Consider the following 19,801-nt stretch of genomic DNA (forward strand, 5'->3'; position numbering starts at 1 on the left):
TTGTGTTCCACACACTTGAGGACACGATAACTCAAGCAAGACAGATGAACTTCCATGTGTGATCGAACCCATTCACATACTTAGTGGACAATCAAGTTGTAAGCCATAAGTGATGTGCACTTGTTTAAGAATCGCACACAAACATGCAACAGCAGTGACAGTAGCTTCGGGATCTGGCAGTGTTGCATTGCCAGTGCTGTAGATGATGTGAATTCCTCGTCTTTTTCCTGAGTTTCCATCATCAGACTGTGTGTTGCTTCTGTAAGGGGAGTTGTTGAAGAGATGAATTGAGTTCTGTGCCTGCTGGTGGCAGTTAACAAATAAACCCCAACCCACTGAAAATAGATTCATGGCAATAGGACAGTTTTCTCACATTCACTGAAAACCAAGTGTGCTGAAATATACACTAAATTGCAATTAAAAGTGTTAAACTTTCCTTGAAATTCATTAGTTTTTCTAAAAAAGCTTGGGCTGTAATTGGCGAGTAATATGGTTAAAATGCAAAACAAGCAAAAACAATCGGACATGGTTCTATTTTCCAGCCACAAACAGCAACACAAGTCACAGTGACTAACCTTTTAAGGACTTTTAACCTTTTAAAACAATACATCTTAAGTCATTCTGCCTCAGCTGCTTTGTTTGCTTTGCTATCACGGACTCCTTCATTGACTGTGTGGCTGCTCACATCCAGCCACAATAGTGCAGGTTTAGAGCTTGGCCACTACAACTTTTCACTTCTTGCTTTTGTCTTGCTAATAGACTCATGCCAACGTGGCTGGCATCAATATTAAGTTAAGCTTGGTTTGTTAGTTTGCCCAAAAAGTAATGCTTATTCACATTCATCACCATGTCACAGGGCTGACTCTCAAAAGTGTTGTTAGTGAAGTTGGTGCAGGATCATCTTCTCGTCATTGCATTAGCAGCTCCTGCTAGTTTGTGGGAGCAGCAAGAGATAGCAGCAACAACAACTTTACTGTGAAAATAAATTTCAAAACAGGCCAATGGCTTGACCTCTGGTATTGCTGCTTTTCAATATTAATGAGATTACAGCTTGCAGTGTTTATAGAACACCACATTTTGTTGGCTTTCTGTCTAGGTTTTTTTTTTTTATTTTTTGCTGTGCTTGTTCAACATGCATCCCTGAGTAGGTTCAACCATTTTTTTGCATCATATCATTGATGTTATTGACGATGCTGTTCTATGGCTGAGTTGTCCCATACCTACAGTACTGCAGTTAAATGTTCTCATAAAATGATTTATAGTCTCTCAACAACTGCTCATCTAAAATTCTTCCTACTAACACTGCACTTCCTTTGCAAACTGATAAGTTTGAAGTTTATCAGATAAACATTATGAAAGACAAAAACCACATGCAAGAACACTCATACATAGAGAGATTGTGTGAATTATTAGAGAGATGAGGAAATGTTTTAAAATAGAAGTTAATAAGACACTGATACTGATCTGACAAGGACTGCAGTAATGAGATGCAGTACACTTCTAAGTGCACAGTTTGGTGATCAAAAACTCTTGTGATCTTTTGACACGACATGCCAAGACTTTTGATAGTAAAATCACATGAGGTTGTTGAAGATTATTTAAGTTTCTCAATTCATCTGTCCGTCCATTATCTATACACCGCTTAATCCTCACTAGGGTTGCAAGGGGGGGGAAGCAGGGCTACACTTGGAGACAGACAACCAAGCACACTCACATTCACACCTACAGACAATTTAGAATCACCAATTAACCTCAGTATGTTTTTGGACCTTGTGGGAGGAAGCTGGAGAACCCGGAGAGAACCCACGCTGCATGGGGAGAACATACAAACTCCACGTAGAAAGATCCCGGTGACCTCAACTGGCGACCTTCTTGCTAACCACCGAGCCACCTTGCAGCCCTTTCTCAAGTCAGCTGGTCTTAAAATAGAATCAGATATTGGCAGAATTGTCTCTGTCTTTTGTGCAATCTGTTCATTTCACCGTAACAAAAGGAATCTCACTGTTGTTGGGCAACAAACCTCCCAAGAATGTCTAAATCATAAACCTGACAAAAGCCTGTAACAGCTACTTATTTTCAAACGGTAACTCAAAGCAATTTTATTGTTGTTGGGTGCAGACACTAAGTGATGACATGTAGAGACAAGACAGAAGATAATAAGTAGTAAGATGTAACTACAAGCTAGATGATTTATGGGAATTTAGGAATGAGACTTTTGTGAAGGGCTTGTGTTGGCCAGACAACTTGTTTTTTGTTTTGAAGGCATTTGTTGGAGGTATGCTTTGGTTGGCAGATTTTGTATAAATAAATGTCCAAGAAATTTCAAGCAAAGGATGGAAACTTTGTTCAGTTATGGCTCTTTTTCAGCAGTAGCACAACAAGTATTATCACAAACTTTCACAAGATGTTTTGTATTGAATTGCTGATTTTATTTTCTGTTATTAATCATCGTAACTAAATGATTTCGTCTTGACTTTCTGCCTGGCCTGGGCAGGACATCCTCTTTTGTTTTAACATCCACTGCCAGTTTTAACTCTTTCTAATTTCGTGTCCAGGTACACCAGAGTCGCTGGAAGAGAAGGAGCGCCAACTTTCCACCATGATCGGTCAGCTGATCAGCCTGAGGGAGCAACTTCTTGCTGCCCACGACGAGCAAAAAAAGATGGCTGCCTCACAGCTGGAGAAGCAGAGACAACAGATGGAGCTGGCCAGGCAGCAGCAGGAGCAGGTAGGGAGGGACTGAGTGTGTGCTGGATGGCGTGCATTGGTGAAGGGTGAGCTGGAAAAGAAAGGAGAAAAAGAGAGTGTAGGTAGTGTATGTGCAGGAGCCAACTCTTTGTGGCCTGGGTGAAAGTATTTTTGATGTGTTTTTGTGTATGATATGAATCACACATGGTTAATACTGGCATGTTTGTGCATGTTTGTGTGTGTGTGTGTACAAGATAAGCAAATCAGTAATGGGAAGTGAACTGACAAAGAAAATAGGAGGGGTGTGTGATTGACAGAGGTGTTTAAGTTGTCAGTTCCTAAAAGTTGAAGGGATTAAGACAACTTAATAGCTCATTATTCATTTCCATTATTCCTTGCAGGTGTTATAACATTTTACTCACCAAATTGATTGCTGACATTTGAGGGTACAATGGCATGACAAAAAATGTGTCCAACAGAGCAAAAAAGCACATTCACTAAAGCTGGATAAATGCAAAAGGGCCACCATACCTTACTCCCTGTTGGCTCCACCTCCGAAACAAGTGGTTTGATCAGTTGTTCCCAAAATTACATTTCTCGTGACTGCAGAGTACAAAGCAACGTCCTGCAAATTGCTGTCTATAAGGTGAAACAAATTCACGTGAGAAGTTTTTTATTGGTTGAACTTTTAGAGAATGAAGTTTACTGACAGTATTCAGCAAGAAAAAAAGATCACGTTTTGAAGAGGCTAATAACAACCCCTGCTGTGTGGGAACACTTTGAATTGAGCAATGACAAGACAAAGGCAAGGTGCCAATTATGCAATGTGAAACTGGCCTACCAGGGTGGCAGAACAAGCCTGAAAACTCACCTGAATGCTGTAAGCTGTAGACTATTGTCTAAAGAGCAGGATCTAGGTGTTCAACTTAACCTCTGTTTTCTGGCCTTTAAACGTTAATATTATGTATAATTACAACACACACTTGCAAACAGTTGTAACTGATGTGAATATTTAAACTAAAACACAAGGAATAATGTGGGAACATCTGAGGCAACTACTGGAATTAAAAAAAAGAAAAAAACACATAGAGTAGCCCAAACTAATGGGTACTTATTGATAAGGTGCATCTGCCATTAACATCCTCTAACACATGCAAAATTATAGTTCAAAATAACAGAAAAGAAACAGGGTATTATTCACATCCTGTCTCTGAGGTACGGCAATCTATAAGACCAAATTTTGCCCCCTCTTGAAGCTGCAAATAATCCCTGCTGATTTGCTGTCCAGAGCCCAAGAGATGGTGCTCAGGACAGTCCTGCGAAAAATACGTCAATGTTTGTATCTGTATGTCTGAGTGTAGCTTCAAAAGTAGTAGATGTGTATCTTCAGGTGTCAGATTGAGGTAAGAAAAAAACATTGTGTGACAGTGAAAGACGAGGAGAGAGTCTCAGCAGAGGGGTGTTTAGGTGAGCCGCTCTTTGTTTTCCCTGTTTGCCGACACGTTACTGTAGGTCGGCATACGACAGGCTCTGTTTGGACAAGTCCACACCTCCCATCACAACGCATTCCACCTTTCACAGCTTTACAAAGGAACAGGCAAGATGGAGAGAGTGAAGAGAAAGACAGATTCCAATATCAGCCAGTCATTTGGCTGTTGAGACTTGATAGGATAATGCCCTACAGACAAACCCTAAGAAATCTGCCTTTAATGAAATATGACATGTGTGCAAATGGGGCGCCGCCTCCCATTCAGCAGCCTGTAATTACATTTCGGAATAAATATACTAAACGACTCCTCAAGAAAAAAGCGAGGCAGCTGCTTTACTTTTCTGGATCAGAATGGGCGGTATCAAATAGATGACGTGCAGCCACTTTAAGGATTTTAACCTCACGCAACTGGCCGATCCCAGCTGCCCGTCACTAGACGAGGCTCAAACCTTTAACTTTTGACTTCAAGTGTTTTTCATTAGAACATCAAAACAACAAAAGGATGGAATGGTCGCCCCTCCTGTGTATATGTGTGAGGGCGTTCCAGGGACATGCTGGGTGTTGTTGGTTGGTGTAGTAAACATGTCAATCTCACAATATTCGGTGTCAGTTAAGAGATTTGTTCATGAACTTGAACCACGCTGCTGATTGCGCGAATTGAATGCACCATCCATCAAACTGAGGCTCTTTAGAGATAATAATCCAAGGTCAAACAGACACACAACTCAGTGCCACTGTACCTCCGTTTCTGATTTACTGTAGTGCATTGGAGACATTTTTGACCTCACTGGCAATTTTCAACAGCACAACTCAGGCTCCAGCTGCCACAGTTCGCCTGCTGCCTTTGGAGGACAGATACGTCCTCATCCTGATATTAAGCACCGGATGACTATCTTGTTTCTCCACTCGTCTGTTTTTCTATTCAGTGGGTCTTGAACATTTTTCCCTTTATTGATGTAGTGTTGTCATAATCTCTTTTTCTTTCTCACTCTCTCACTCAGTGTTAAAACAGACTGGAACTGATTTTTAGTCAGATTTTGTGTCACCATGAATCCAAAACTTGTATAACATGCCATTCACGACATATCAGACCAGGAAAAATGACGAAAAAGCAAACACAGTGCAAGCTAGATTTTTCATAGGTTTTTTTTTTTTTGTAAAAATAACAATAATAGTAAAAAGGTACATAATAAATTGCCAATCTATGCATGCTGTTAACTTTTTATTATTTCAAAATTATGGAGCAGATATCATACGAAAACACACATTTTTTGTTTGATTAATCACCCTTTTCCCTCTGTGCCTTTGTGTGTGTGCAGATTGCCAGACAACAGCAGCAGCTCCTGCAGCAACAGCACAAGATCAACATTCTCCAGCAACAGATCCAGGTTAGTAGGCAGATACACCTTCTCAACTATCCACACACACACACACACACGCACGCACGCACGCACGCACGCACGCACGCACGCACGCACGCACACACCTTCTGTTCATTCTTCACATTTCTGAGCTGACTCCACCTGCCCTCTGCAGACTCCTCTCATTTCTTCCCCAGAGTCCGTTCTTCTGCTTTTTCCATCTCTGCGAGGATGCTGCTGTTAATTTCTCCTCTTTTGTCCTCCTCCTGGACGATCTAATTGTTGACTTTCCTCCAGCTACATTATCAATGTGCCGTGCGTGATTGGAAAATGGCAATAACACAAGAGGTCATGACCTCTACTTTTGTGCTCTGCCTTGGTATTGAGAGGTTCGACAGCCGAGACCTGCAGATACGCACACAATAACACACAGCGGTGACCCAGTAATTGCCCTGGTTATAGCTGGATCATTCACTGTTGCATTGATCACTTGGTAATCGATACCCCAGCATCCCCTGGGCCTCGTACTGTTTTTTTTCTCTCACCGCGGCTGTCTGTGTATCAACATGTGTTTTGCTGTCTTTACTCTATTGTGTATTCCTCTTGTCTTCAACCAAATGATTTATTTTACCTTTACACACACACTTGTACACATATATGGGTAGACTGTACATGCTTGTTATGCACATTTGCTCAGTTTTTAGATTTTGTAAATTGATCCTATTATAATGCACTGAAAATTGAACAATACAAGCTTGATGAGAAAAGTAGACACATATGAACTAACTTACACCTATAGATGGATGCATGTAATTGCTGTTTCATTCACATTTCTTATTTATCTCTGCTTCTGTTTCTTTTGTTTTCCTTTACCACATCCGTCTCTCATTCATACATCTGTTTCATTGAGTCACCTGATGCACTGAAATTCATGATCCGTGTGCTGTATACGCATACATACTCCCCAAGAAATTACCACCAGCTGTGAACCAAATGCTGGTAAATTTGCTCGACGTGGCTGATAGCCATGTGGGAATTTTTGGTTTATTTTTTTAAGTGGTTGAACTGCTGCTAAATTACATCAACTTGTGCGACTGTCTGAATCCACTTGCTGCTGTGTTCGGTTCAGCCTCATCCCATGCCCTGTTTACCCCCCATCGGTCCCGGGCTTTGGATCTCCCTGTGTGCCGGAGGTGTGATGTAGTTAATGAGGACTTTTTTTTTTTTCCCCCTCACTTCTTCTTCTTCTTTTTCTTCTTCTTTTTTTTTCTTTTTCTTTTTCTTTTTTTTTTTTTATTGCGAGGCCCCACCTTGGATCTTAATAAAGCGCAGATCGGACTTCATTAGAGCTCTTAGCCCCAGGGGAGAGCGAGACCATAAAAACCAGCTTCTACTTGGATCCTCTTCCACGCTGTGAAGCATGGATACTGTGTCTTGCTTAGTTTTTAGGATGAAGGGGTTTGCAGAAAACAACTCTTAAGCAATGTATTATCATGTATAGCTTCACGAGCATCTGCTGTAAATTCAGGTAAAACTTAATACTCTCTAACTCTAGTTTCACACTTGTTTTCTATGTTAAATTCATTTAAAATTGGCCAGAATTACTGCAATCTGCTGTTTAGTAAATGCATCGAAATTAAAGGCACAAAAAAGACCAAAACAGAGTATTTGTTTTCCCTGAAAAGTTGCTAAATATTGCATGCACACAGCTGGGTGTGCGGCAACTTCATGTTACTGAAATTATTTTTGAAACAATAGCATTACTTGGCAAACAAACCCAGCTTCGTAAGCAGCATATGGCCTATCTACTGTACAGAGGTTTAGAATTATAATGGCTAAGCTCCAGGGTTTAGTCACTGGGGTACGGGCTGTTTACGCTGTGTCGGATGTGTGTTGGCCTTAAACACACAGGCAGCACTGCACCGGTCTGTTTCCACTTATCAAATCCAGACCTGAGCTCCTCTCAGGCCAATACTCTGAGGAGCTGACCAAATGCTACTGTTTCAGCTGAAAAGAATAGGCCTCAGTGTGGTAAAACCGCTTTTTAGAAGTGCCAGTTGTTGTTCATATCTTAATTTGAAACACCAAATGTTGTCCAGATGGAAAAAATAAGAAACCAAAACAAAGTTTCTCCTAGTAAAGTGAAATACTTGCAACTCCCTGATGTGCAGTTTTCCACGAAGACATACTCTCTGTTGCATTATCATGGGGGGGAAACATAATTAGACTTCTGTGATTGAATAGCATTTAATTTTTACTTTGTCAATAATATATATTTTTATTAAATTTATAGATCAGCACTGAAATGCAACAAACTGTGTGAATACAAATACAGGCCTAGTGAGATCTGTTTTCAGTCCATTTTTCCATTTCTGTATCTTGTCATACCTTGTTTGTCTTGTGTTCCTGGATGGTGTCAGTGTGTTTGTCAGCTAATGTGGTGGTGGGGGGGACATAGTTCAAAGTGACCCAGGTTTCCTGTCATGTGGTTTTAAATGGTGTGGAGAGCCAGCGGGGGATGTCCATGGGTTAAAGCAACGCTTCCGAAGGCCCCATTCTGATAGATATGGTTACCACACATACAGGCACGCACACTTACACAAAAGTGTGATTATAAGTACAAAACAACTGATATTAATAGATAAAATGCACATACATGCATACAAGCTCACACTCATATGTAGTTTAGTTACATAATAGTAAATAATAGTATAGGCATCTGATTTAACTTATAGAGGAGATGGTTGACATCCATACACACATAGAAAAACACACACACACACACACGTGCAAAAACAGCTCACACACACAGTGGCGGCGGCCCTTTGTGTGCCGTAGGCAGAGCGGCCCAGCCCAGCCTGGTGGCTGACAGGCATGTGTCTTTGTTAAGTCAGTTCCTATAATGGCTCTCATATGTGGCCCATTTCCTTCGGGCCCACAAAGGCACAGGCCCTAACCGCACCGCCCGGGCCCTAGCTAACGGGCTAATTAATGACTGCAAAGCCGCACTCCTCCTCCTCCTCCTCCTCCCTCTCTCTGTTCTTCATTTATAACTCTTCTGTCTCCTCCTTCGCCTGCCCTCCTTCTCGTCTTTGAGTTCTTTTTTTCCCCAAGTGTTGCTTTTTTATTGTTTTTACTTTTTATTTTCCTCATGTTATATCCTCTTCCTTGATTTCAGTATGCTGCACACTGTTAAAAGGCCTACCAAGATCCATAATCTAAGCTTTTGACACAGAACAGACAGTTTATAACAACTACATGAGTTTCAAATGTAGTCGCTTTATCTTTCTTTAAATTCCTCATTTCATCACTGTTAAGCTGAATCACAGCCGGAAGCTTTTCGCTTGTCAATAAAGCACTGGTGTTTGGTGAGGTACCAAACAGTCGGGGTACTAAACCTGTCTTAGCACAATCACACACAAACACAATAATCCACACACTCACACACATGCATAAGAACTAATGGAGCAGGCAAATGGCTGTTAGATAGACAGGCAGCTCCTACGTCAGCACATACAGCTTCAGACACAATGACTCGGAAAGCCACGGAAAGCCCATAATGTCGATTGGACCCACCAGCTATGGAAAATGGCTAACTCTTGACTTTAAATTGGCTCTCTATTAACCTGTGTGTTAGTAAGCCTAAAGAAAGATGCTATGCGCAGCATACAGTAATACTGTTTGCTTCAATTAAAATGTGTCGTTATTGTGCTTACACTGGTGCAGCAAGATAGTAAACGAACAAAACTGAGCCATAATTCTTTGTAAATATGTTGTGTTCTTACTGCACGTAGCTAATTCTGACCGCTGGGGGAAGTAAGACATGACAACAGACTGAGGAAATAAAATCTGATATACTTTAGTCTGACACACCGGATATAGACTGCGCGTCTAAATCTGCCATTGGTTGCTCATTTCATGTGGTTTTCTCTTCTTCTTCTGCTTCGTGCGTGTTTTCGTTTCAAAATTCCCCTTGTTACAGGAAAGAACAACAACAGCCTCCAAGTAACAACCTGCTGAAGATTTAGATTGTGAAATAGTGAAGGCCTGCTTGATTCTTTTGGTGAAGAGTTGTTAAGATCTACAAAGCTTGTTTGCAACATTTGCTTAAAGGTTGTTGCATTTGGAGAGAAAATAATATTTATTTATCTATGAAGAAACAAACTAATTACAGGTTGAAGATATAAAGTTGTCAGTGACAAGAAACCCTCACATTTGCAAGGAGTACTGGAGTTGGTGTCTTCTCATTTCCCTAGATGTTGGTTAAATTACGACAACCATGGTATTACATCTCTAGACATCTCTTTGTTTTCCAGGCAAAAACATGAATGGAAAAATTCTGTATCAATAACATTCATCTTTTATATCTTCAAATCTGGTTTTACTGCAGTTATAGGACCAAAACAATTTGTGAACAACCTCAGAAAATCGCAGACTCTGTCTTGCAGGACTCTGATGCCTGACACTGAACCATTTTCTGATCCGGCCATTGTCGAGTTGATTTGACACATCCTTTTACTTTGGAAGCAGCATGTGCCGTTGACATTGACATTGACTTGACCAATGCATGGCCACAGTTAGGCCCTTGAGCAAGACCCTTAACCCCATCTGAACAAGAAAAATTCAAGATTACACTTTATACACAGGCTGCAAGCTTCACAGCTCTCAGTTGTGTTACTTGTCTTATTCTGAGGAAGCATTTGACTGAAGCATATCAAATATCATCATGTCGTTCAATGGAGTATTAATAAACTGCATATTTTGGTCCATGTGTTGGACAGTGATGCAAAGATATTTACTGCTGTAAATATTATCATTATTAATGCAGTATTATTACTATGAAAGTCACATCAGATTGGAACCCTACACTGTAGTTCTTGTTCTTCTACCCCTTACCGTCTAACAAGGAAACCTATGTGATGTAAAGTTCAGGTGACAGCAGCAATGGAATTAAAGTTCCTGTGATGATGTGGCGAACTAATTAGACTATAGAAAATTTTGTCAACATTTTGAAGGTTTTGTGCTAAGTCATCCTCACTGTTGCCTCCAAAGATTACCTATCCATCATAAAGTATAGTTGGCACCATACCTGTTTTTGTCCTTGGAACTTTACATTTCTTTTTCCAATTTTTTGTACTAAAATCAAAGAGCAAGTCAGCACACTGATGCATACCTGCCAACTGCACAACCAGACGACTACATTTCTTCCTTTCTCTTCTCAAACACATCAATATACAGACGCACTGCATACGTACTCATTGCCCCCTAACCCTGCTGCCCTTATACAAGAGCACCATTAATTCTGAATGTGTGTCTACGCGTGTACACATGTTCCTTGTTGACTAGGTGTGTATGTCGATGTGTCTGGTGGGCAGTTAGAGGAAGGGGACCTTGTGTTTTCTTAGGGGCTGTGCAGAGGGGGCCCCTGCAGCACCACCTTCCCCAGTCCATTCATCCAGCGTCCCCCCCCCACCCCCCTCCCTTCAGTAAAAGGAGATCTTTGTGTGTTTGTGTGAGTGAAGCAGCCCCAGTCAGTCCCAGTGTTCCCAGAGGAATACAATGAATGGGAGCATTTTGTCCCACTCTATAACCTCCCCCCCCCCACTTCTCTCTTCTTCTTCTCTCTCTTTTTTTTTGTTTTTTCTTTTTTTCTTAACCATTCGGACACACAGACTCGTTTTTCTTCTCTCTTCATTCTCTTTTCTCTGTGTCACAAGACGTCGGACCTCTTCTCCATGTGTGCGTGTATGGGAATGCCTCAGAACTTCTAGTGTGTGTTTGCGTGTGTGCGTGCGTGCGTGCGATGAGTGCCTCCCAAGATATCTGGCTTTTAAGGAGTGTGACCTAAACAACATTGTCTGAGGAGCCGGTCAGGTGATGAACACATGTACCTCCACGCCTACCGAACAAAGCAGAGGCTGGATAATACAGATGTCTGATGCCCTGATGTGGCAGAGATGTGCACGTACACACACAACCTAATTTTAACCTCGACCCAGCTGTTAAAATGAAGACCAACCAAAATATGTCCTGACTCTTTTAAGGTCGATAACTGTGAGGTTTTTGAAAGCTAGAAGTACAAGACAAGACCACACATGCATACACACCTCTTTTCTTTTAAGGACTTTCTGTTGACTGCATTCATTTTTTAAAACAATAATAATAATGATTAGATTTAATAAAATATGTCCCCTCCAAAGAAGTTAACAGCGAATGCGTTCTGACAAGGACAGAACATTAATATAGGACCAGTCTTCTTAACATTTTATGCCAGTTAATTGTTGTACATATGCAGCGTATCACTTTATGATGCTTTATGCTTGAAAAAAGTGAGCAGAGTGAAGTGCATGTATAGCTGACTTTTTAAAACATTTAACAATATTTAAATATGGTGTGACAGCATAATTTTCTGGAAATTGTGACACATTGGGGCTGTAATTATTTTCATGTTTAGTCATTGTGTTATTTTTGATTAGCTGATAAAAGTCCCCAGAGGCTGTAGTGACATTTTAAAAATCACTAGAAGAAAATATATTTAATTAGCAATGATTTAAAACAGTGAAAACCATCGAATTCTTACATTTGCTTCAGCCAGCAAATGCTATATGCTATGCCTGATCAACTGATTCTCAAACCCATTCTCCATTTATTTTCTGAGGATCTTTCTATTGATTGATTAATAATTTCAACCATTCTGCAAACACAAGCAAGTCAAGGATGGTCCTCTTCATCCCCGTCTCTCTCTCTCTCTCTCTCTCTCTCTCTCTCTGTATTTAGTCATGCTCTTTGAACCTCCCCACCACAAACTCTTCAAACCCTCCCTCACACACACTATAAACATCCCAGAGGACGTCATCTTATTCAACTAATTCAGCAACGTAACCCTGATGTACAAACGCAGAGAAATACTGTAATCACACAACATGCTGATTGCGTAAGTTTGAGCTGGAATGATGAACTGTCCCAGGAGGTCATCAGGGGAAGGGAGTGGTTAATGAATTGGTAGTAAAGGAGATGTATGGAGGTAGATGGCATTGAACAGAGGAGGGAAATGGAAGGAGGCATTTATTGCAAAGAGAAACACACAAAAGCAGAGAGAGAGACTGAGAAAAGTGTAAAAAAAAAAGGTCAAAGAGAGGGTGTGAAATTACCTAAAGGGTTAAAGGAGACAGAAACAAAAACACAAAAAGCTCAAAGATAGAAAGAAGTTTTTAAAAAAAGATCATCCTTAACAATAACTTGTCACCAAAAATAAATGAATAAAATGGGAAGTACAAAGGAAATATGAGAGGAAGAAGCACGATAAACATTCATAAGTAAGGACAGAAGAGGAGGAAGAAACTACCAAACACAGGAGTACGAGAAAGACAAGAAAAACTGGAGGCAAATCAAAATAAAGCCGAATGAGGAAAAAATGGAAGCAATGGTTGCAGTTTTTATTAGTATTAAAAACATTTTTTTTATAAAAACGTTAATGTCAAAGGTTCTGTTAATAATGAAATTAAGATACACTCTGATAGAACCCACATGAGAGAACCAGTAGCAGAAGACATCCCACAAATCCACTTTTGAAAGCTCCTGAAATATAAAGAACTACTTAAAAGCCCTGTTGTAATGTGTCAATGCCATGGGCTAGGTTTAGCCACAATATTTACTTGGTTAGATTTGAGAACCTTTGAAATCAGCAGAAGCCTCAGGTATTGAAGTCTAGTGTTTTGTCGACCCATCCATCCGCTCCCACCTCCTCATATGTGGACTTTCTGGCTCTATAATAAAATCACCTAACTTTCTCCTTTGCTCTCATTTAGGGTGCTGTCACTTGATGTCTTATATGACCACTGGGCAATAAAATACAACAATAAAATGTAATAAAACATTGCAATAAGTTGCTTACACAAACAACCTGTATGTGTATGTTTTTAAGAAAGGACTGTCTTAACTAATTTTAACACGCATGTTTTAAACAAAATCTCCCCAAAATGTGTTCTTTTTTACCTACAAGAGATGAAAAGATAACACAATTAATAGAGGCTTAAAAAATGTCTAAATATTGATCAACCTGTCTTTATTCATGTAGATGTTTACAATATATATGCTCTTTAACCCAAAGAACTGAACATCTCCCAATTTGCATTTCATTACTTTAAAGCATTGCTTTCAACATGTTTGAAAATGTGCAAAATCTCCTCACCTTCACAAGTTAGAAAACTGGAAAAAGAAGCAAAGAAAGCAAGTAGACAAAAAACAAGAAAAGCAGGCATGGAGGGGAAAGAGACAAACAATTTTACAAGACAGAAAGGCACTAATGAAAAGAGAGAAAAGGGTAAGATAAAGGGAGAGATGGAAGGGAAGAGAGTGCAGTCTGCTAGTTTAGCGCAGACAGCCCTAATAGATTCCCGCAGGGTCATCTTTGATATGCTCTCTTCAGTTTGAGCCCTCAGCGTCTTAACTCAGTCAAACCCACAGTTTTAAGTCTTTCAAGACCACATGAAAGGCAGCTCTCTGTTGTTTTAAAGGCATTTTGTTTTACATTTTTACACTTGTCTTTCTGGAATGTATGTCTTCATTTGTTGTTTGGTTTCTGCTCTTAAACTCTGCAAACTTGTTGATCATTTATTTTTCTTGTCTTTTTTACAAGTTACCATTTTACTAATTGTTATGTTAGATTTTAGTCAGCAGAATCTGACAGAGTAATGTCTCATGTTGTTTTATTTATTGTATATATTCTTTCCATCCCTTTACTCTCCATTTTTGTTTGTCTCTGTCCCTCATCCTTTCTTTCTTCTTGATTGAATTAGATCTTTTTCTTATCTTTCTCTGTTTGCATTTTTTTCTTTTCATTCATTCTTTATTTTGAAATCCTTTTCTTACTTTTTTCTATTTATGTTCCCTTTTTTTTCTGTTTTCATCTTCTTTCTATAAAGTCTCTGATCTCTGTGGTTGCTGGTGTTTCTGTACTGTGTATGTCTTTGACTATGTTCTGCATACATGTAGCATTTGTAGAAACAGGAGTGGCTGCATTATCACCAAGGTGTTTTTAGTTCCCTTGACACATTTCTCTCTCCTCTTTCTGTTTCCTCTTCCTCTGTCTCTCCCAGGTCCAGGGTCATATGCCTCCCCTGATGATCCCAGTATTTCCCCATGACCAGCGGTCTCTGGCTGCTGCTGCTGCTGCACAGCAAGGCTTCCTCTTCCCACCAGGCATGTCCTACAAGCCAGGTACAGTGTACACACACTCTGTCTCGCACACAAATACAAACACTGGGATACCAGTGTATGTTAATGAGGTGTGTCAGGTGAGGAATGTTCTGGAAATGAGCGAGGAGATTTACAAGCCCTGCTTGTTCACTTCAGGATCAATACATTTGACACAGTGAAGACTGGAATGTCTCTTTCATGGCATGCTGAAAGCATGTCAGTTGCACACCACAGTTGCACACCACATCTGCAACATGGAATGTCACACTTTCTCACACACACACACACACACACACGCAGACACACACACGCAAACACACGCACACAACTACATGCATACACACAGGCACTCAAACATTTTCTCCTGGTATACACTGACACAACAATATACACACGAGGATGATTCAGACAGACGAACCACGTGCATTCCCAAAAATGTACTTAAAAGAAGGCATGCATGTTTCAGCAATCCACAAGGATTTTGCACAAACAGGCTCCACAAACCTCTTGAAGCCACACCTACAGACAAAAACACACAATACACAGGCTTCTTATTGCAGGATTCTCTGCACCACCTGCTTTCTTCACGTCTCTTCGTCCTTCACACATTCCTCTCTTCCATACATTCCTCCAGGTGCTCGCCTGACACAGTGCAGCACCAACCCTCCATACTTCATACAGAATAATCCATGTTTATTCCTACTGCATGAGCATGCACTCCCACAAGGCAGCAAAGAGAAGGAGAAATGAAGAAAGGGATTAAAAAGCCATTATTGTTCGCTCTCCTTTGACTTTGGTCTGTTTTCAACAAAGGCTCGGACATGGAAAGCCTTTTAAGGAGAAACAGTAGGGGTTATACACGGTACTCGTATATGAATTTATGAGTGCATCCCAATGAGTGAGCTCTGGACTTGAACTCTGCTCACCCTGATCTCAAGCACCCGTGTGTACCGCCAGTGAGTGTTATTAACCTTTGAATAAAACGTTCGTGACCCTTCATGTTTCATTTGGCATGAATAAAAACATGAGAGGAACAAGGAAGGAGACAAAGAGCGAGATAGAGAAAAAGAGACAGAGAGGCCGACTGAAGGTAAAGAGCAGGTTAGTTCTTGTGTAGTCTCGCATTGCCAGACCAATCTCCTCACAGGAGAGAATGGACTGGCTGGACCTCATTATCATTCTGCTGTAGGGGGTAAAAAACACTGTTGCACAATTGTCTTGGCCTGCTGAGCCCAGAATGCAATGATGGTGCCCCTGCAAAATAATGATATTAGAACTGTTTTGGTCATTTGAATAGGTAATACATCGTAAACGCAGAGTAGGCCTGACTCATCTAAATCTATTTTAAAACTTGACATTGTCAGCGTGTACGTTTGCTGCTCAGAGGTTGGTGTTGTTGTTTCCAGTAGCTAAGGGGAATTTGAAAGTGGTAACATACAGACACCTAGAGTGGAAAGGGAGGGGAGAGCTCTGTGAAACTTCCCAAAATCTACATCCCATGAATTGTGCTGGTTTTTGTATTCTATCCACACCTCACTCTAAAATATGTGTTGTCTTGGTTGTTTAACAGGTGAAAATTACCCGATGCAGTTCATTCCATCTACAATGGCAGCTGCAGCAGCATCAGGACTCAGCCCATTACAACTACAGGTAAGATTTAAACACTTCGAAATTCCATCCACAATCCAAAATTTGCATTGTTAGATACAACTTGATATAAATAAAAAAAAATAATTTTTTTTTTTTTCTGGATTAACTACCTTTGAAATGAACCTGCACAAAAAGGGTTAGAACATTTTTTCTACTGCAAAAGCATCACATGTTGGTTCAAGACCAGAACCAGACTGTTTGACAAGGAAGTGCTGAAAAGTAAGGGTGTGGAAGTTTTCGGGTGTGTGTCTATTTGTGTGTGAGATATGCTTTAGTTTCACCAGGATTCAATTCTTAACTCATAAAAAATAGTCCTTTTCATATTTAAAAATGACTAAAATTACAACGTTTTGTCTGAGGCATAACTCCCACCTTAAGCAAAACTGTTTTCCTTGCTTTAATTCAACCTAATGGATATGTTATGTTCAACTTTAGTTTTTTTTTTTTTTTTTCTTTCACACTGTTGTGACTCAGTTTAGCGTGACTATATCAGTGAACGGTTAGTTTGTACACTGAGAGAGTACATGTGGCTGTAATCCTGATGGTGTAGCCTGCAGGTCAGAACCAAAGACACTTAACAGTTAGCTACACCTGCTTTATCTTGCAGAGGGTCATTTAGGGCTGCAGCCTATCACAGCTGACATTGGGAGAGTTGGTACACCCTGGACGTTTCACCAGTGCCAATACAAAAAGAGAGACAACTCAGCACACTCACATTCATATCTACGGCCACTTTAGAAATTCACAAATTAGCATGTTATTCATGTCTTTGGACTGTGGATGGAAGCTGGTGTACCTGGTGAAAACCCACGCAGGCACAGAGAGAAAAAACTCCACAAAGAACGGCTGACCAGGCAGCAGGTTGGAACAATGCTGAGAGGCGACGGTGCTGAACAATTCACCGCCCTTGTACAGAAGTGAGCAGATAATTAAAAAAGGAGACAAGATAAGGAACATTGGCAGACCAAAGGAAACTTCGGCTACTTCTAACCTTCCCCTGAGTTCAAGTGAGAGGCAACAACTGCAATAAAAAAGAACTTGGTCGTTTGCATGTAAAATGATAACTGTCGATGACTTCACTGTTAAAGAAAAAGTTAGTTCTACAGGCACAAGGTCAAACTTCTACAAAAAATAAAATAAAAAAGTAAAAGCGTTCAATTTCTACAATTACAGGTGACCTCTGAAAGGTGGAGGTGCAGGTCTTGGCTGCAAAAATATCACTAAAATTAAAAATAAAGTCCCCACTATGATGGTTATTTCCCATAATGCCATTATCCTGGTTTTATTTCTTTATTCAACTAACCAATATCTTCAGTTGCTCTATTTTTGACTATACAATGTGTTCATTACTACTTCAAAAACATCCATAAGGGCAAGATAATATGATTTAAAGGAGTGGGGGACACAAATGGAAGCTGGAGTAGGCCCAGCATGCATTAATCAGCTCAGATCACAGGCTTTCTTCTTACTTCTTCAGAATTTTAATGGAGTTACTGTAACACTTTCCAACCAAACAACATGACGCATTGGTTAAAGATCAAGCTCGATAGGTCAATGCTAACATGCTAGCCCGCTTATCTACTGCCTGTCAGCTGTGTCAGACAAAAGCTGTTATGATGAATCACAGAGGAATTCCGCCCCACCAGCACAACACCTGGCCCAGGCAATTCATCAAGTGTTTTATTGCTGCTTGACACCTGTGGTTTGAGAATAGCACTTACGCATAATGGTTATCATAGAACATATTTGCAAAGAAAAAAAAAAGTGTAATAGAAAAGAAGAAAAGGAAAATGAAATCTGTACTCCCTAAAGACAGTTTGGAATTTCACAACACAACCCCAACCCCCTTCCTGCTGTACCTACTATCAGCTGAAAGAACAAAAGCTCTCAAAAGCTTTTTCACTGGCAAACAATATTGCTTCATCATGTCAGTCATTACCATAGCATGGCTTTTGGATGTTACAAGAATCCTTATCTCAGTTTATTCAATTTGTATTGTGGTTTTCTCTTATCGAGGCCCTCATTAGCCGCTATTGACTTAGCAAAGCGCCGTGCTGTGCTGAGGGGATTGGAGCCTCCTGGCTCCACTCCTGGCTTTGAAATGATCAAAAGAGCTGTACGGTGAGTGAGAGGTAAGAGGATGAATGATGTCAGAGACGCAAACTCATTCACATTTAAACACTGCCTGAGACGTGGAGAATGAGAGGCAGAGACGAACCTGAATGAAAGAGGAAGTTTCTCATCAAGGCACCGGCTGAAATCGAGCAGGAGACTGGCAGTAAGAGGAAGACAGAGAGCGTGGGGAAGTGTTTAACGATAGAAAAAGGGAGGATTTTTTGTAGGAAATTTTGTGAGATGGAGGCGCTGGCTTCCAGCACATGTTTGGACATTGTTTTGACAATAATGCCTACGCCAAAAGCAATCATGATGAAATTTATGAGTTGAACTGATTTAGTTATTTATCAGCATCGCAAAAAATGTGCCTGTAGCCCCGTTTGTACCATGGTGCAGTAGTGCTTGCAGCATTTCTGCTAATAAATAGTGTAAAATGTAGATGGGATGCACACAATAAAAACACCTGTGTGTATTGTGGTGATAGTTGTTGTTACACAGCGTGGATGTGTTTGCAGCTAACGTGCACTGGATACATAGGCTGCATCTTTCTGGAGTACCTTTGTTGCATGTGTGAGCTGCTTGCTTGTCAGAGGGAGAACTTCAGTTTTGCTCAGGACACAAAATGAGCTATTTATTCATACTTTTCATAACTGGAAAACTTTTCTCTTGAGGTATATGTGGTTGATTGATCCCCATACAGTGACAACACAATGTGATCCATCAGTGACAGCTGAGTTGAGTCTGACAGATTCTGATGTATCTCGTCTCATGATCAATTTAGTTCCTCACAGCTGTCTAGACAATAGCATAACTTATTAAATACACAGCCCTCACTGTTGATGCATTGTAGCACCTTTGCTTGTTTACTTGCTTACTTGCATTTCTGATGCCAGCAGAAGTTTTTTTTTTCTTTTTCTTTTCAGGTTAGCACAGAATTTAGATGGGATGGACTAAATAACAATACCTCAGTGTCGTGATGTTCATTTTTGTTTGTACACCAGGTCAGTGTGTTTGCAGGGCACATGCATTACATAGGTAGGTCGTTTTGGAGTGCTAAGGCATTCCACCTTAGCCATAAACTATTGTCCTGAAAACCCCGAAATAACACAATTCTGATCTAACAGCTTTACAACAAAAAGATTAAGCGCAGCAGAGATGCTTTTTTTTCTGAAGCCGTTTTGTCTTTCACTTGTCTTTTACATTCAACTACAATTTTCAGTTTTATTTGCATGACCACAGTGACCTTGTATTCAGTTCTAAGTGCTCCCAAAACTTGACTGACAAACACTTAATTCTGTTT

General features: G+C 40.3%; 1 protein-coding gene across 1 annotated transcript in view; it reads left to right on the plus strand.

Moving 5' to 3' along the window:
* The window catches only part of LOC103366544 (SRY-box transcription factor 6), a 107,768-nt gene that overhangs the window by 64,891 nt on the left and 23,076 nt on the right, over positions 1-19,801 (plus strand). Inside the window, exons 6-9 of the mRNA XM_008294317.1 lie at positions 2,556-2,728; positions 5,497-5,565; positions 14,637-14,757; positions 16,307-16,386. Coding sequence (XP_008292539.1) covers positions 2,556-2,728; positions 5,497-5,565; positions 14,637-14,757; positions 16,307-16,386 — 443 coding nt within the window. The remainder of the gene's footprint in view (positions 1-2,555; positions 2,729-5,496; positions 5,566-14,636; positions 14,758-16,306; positions 16,387-19,801) is intronic.

The sequence above is a fragment of the Stegastes partitus genome, unplaced genomic scaffold (genome assembly GCF_000690725.1).
Source record: "Stegastes partitus isolate 25-593 unplaced genomic scaffold, Stegastes_partitus-1.0.2 Scaffold21, whole genome shotgun sequence".
Taxonomy (NCBI): domain Eukaryota; kingdom Metazoa; phylum Chordata; class Actinopteri; family Pomacentridae; genus Stegastes; species Stegastes partitus.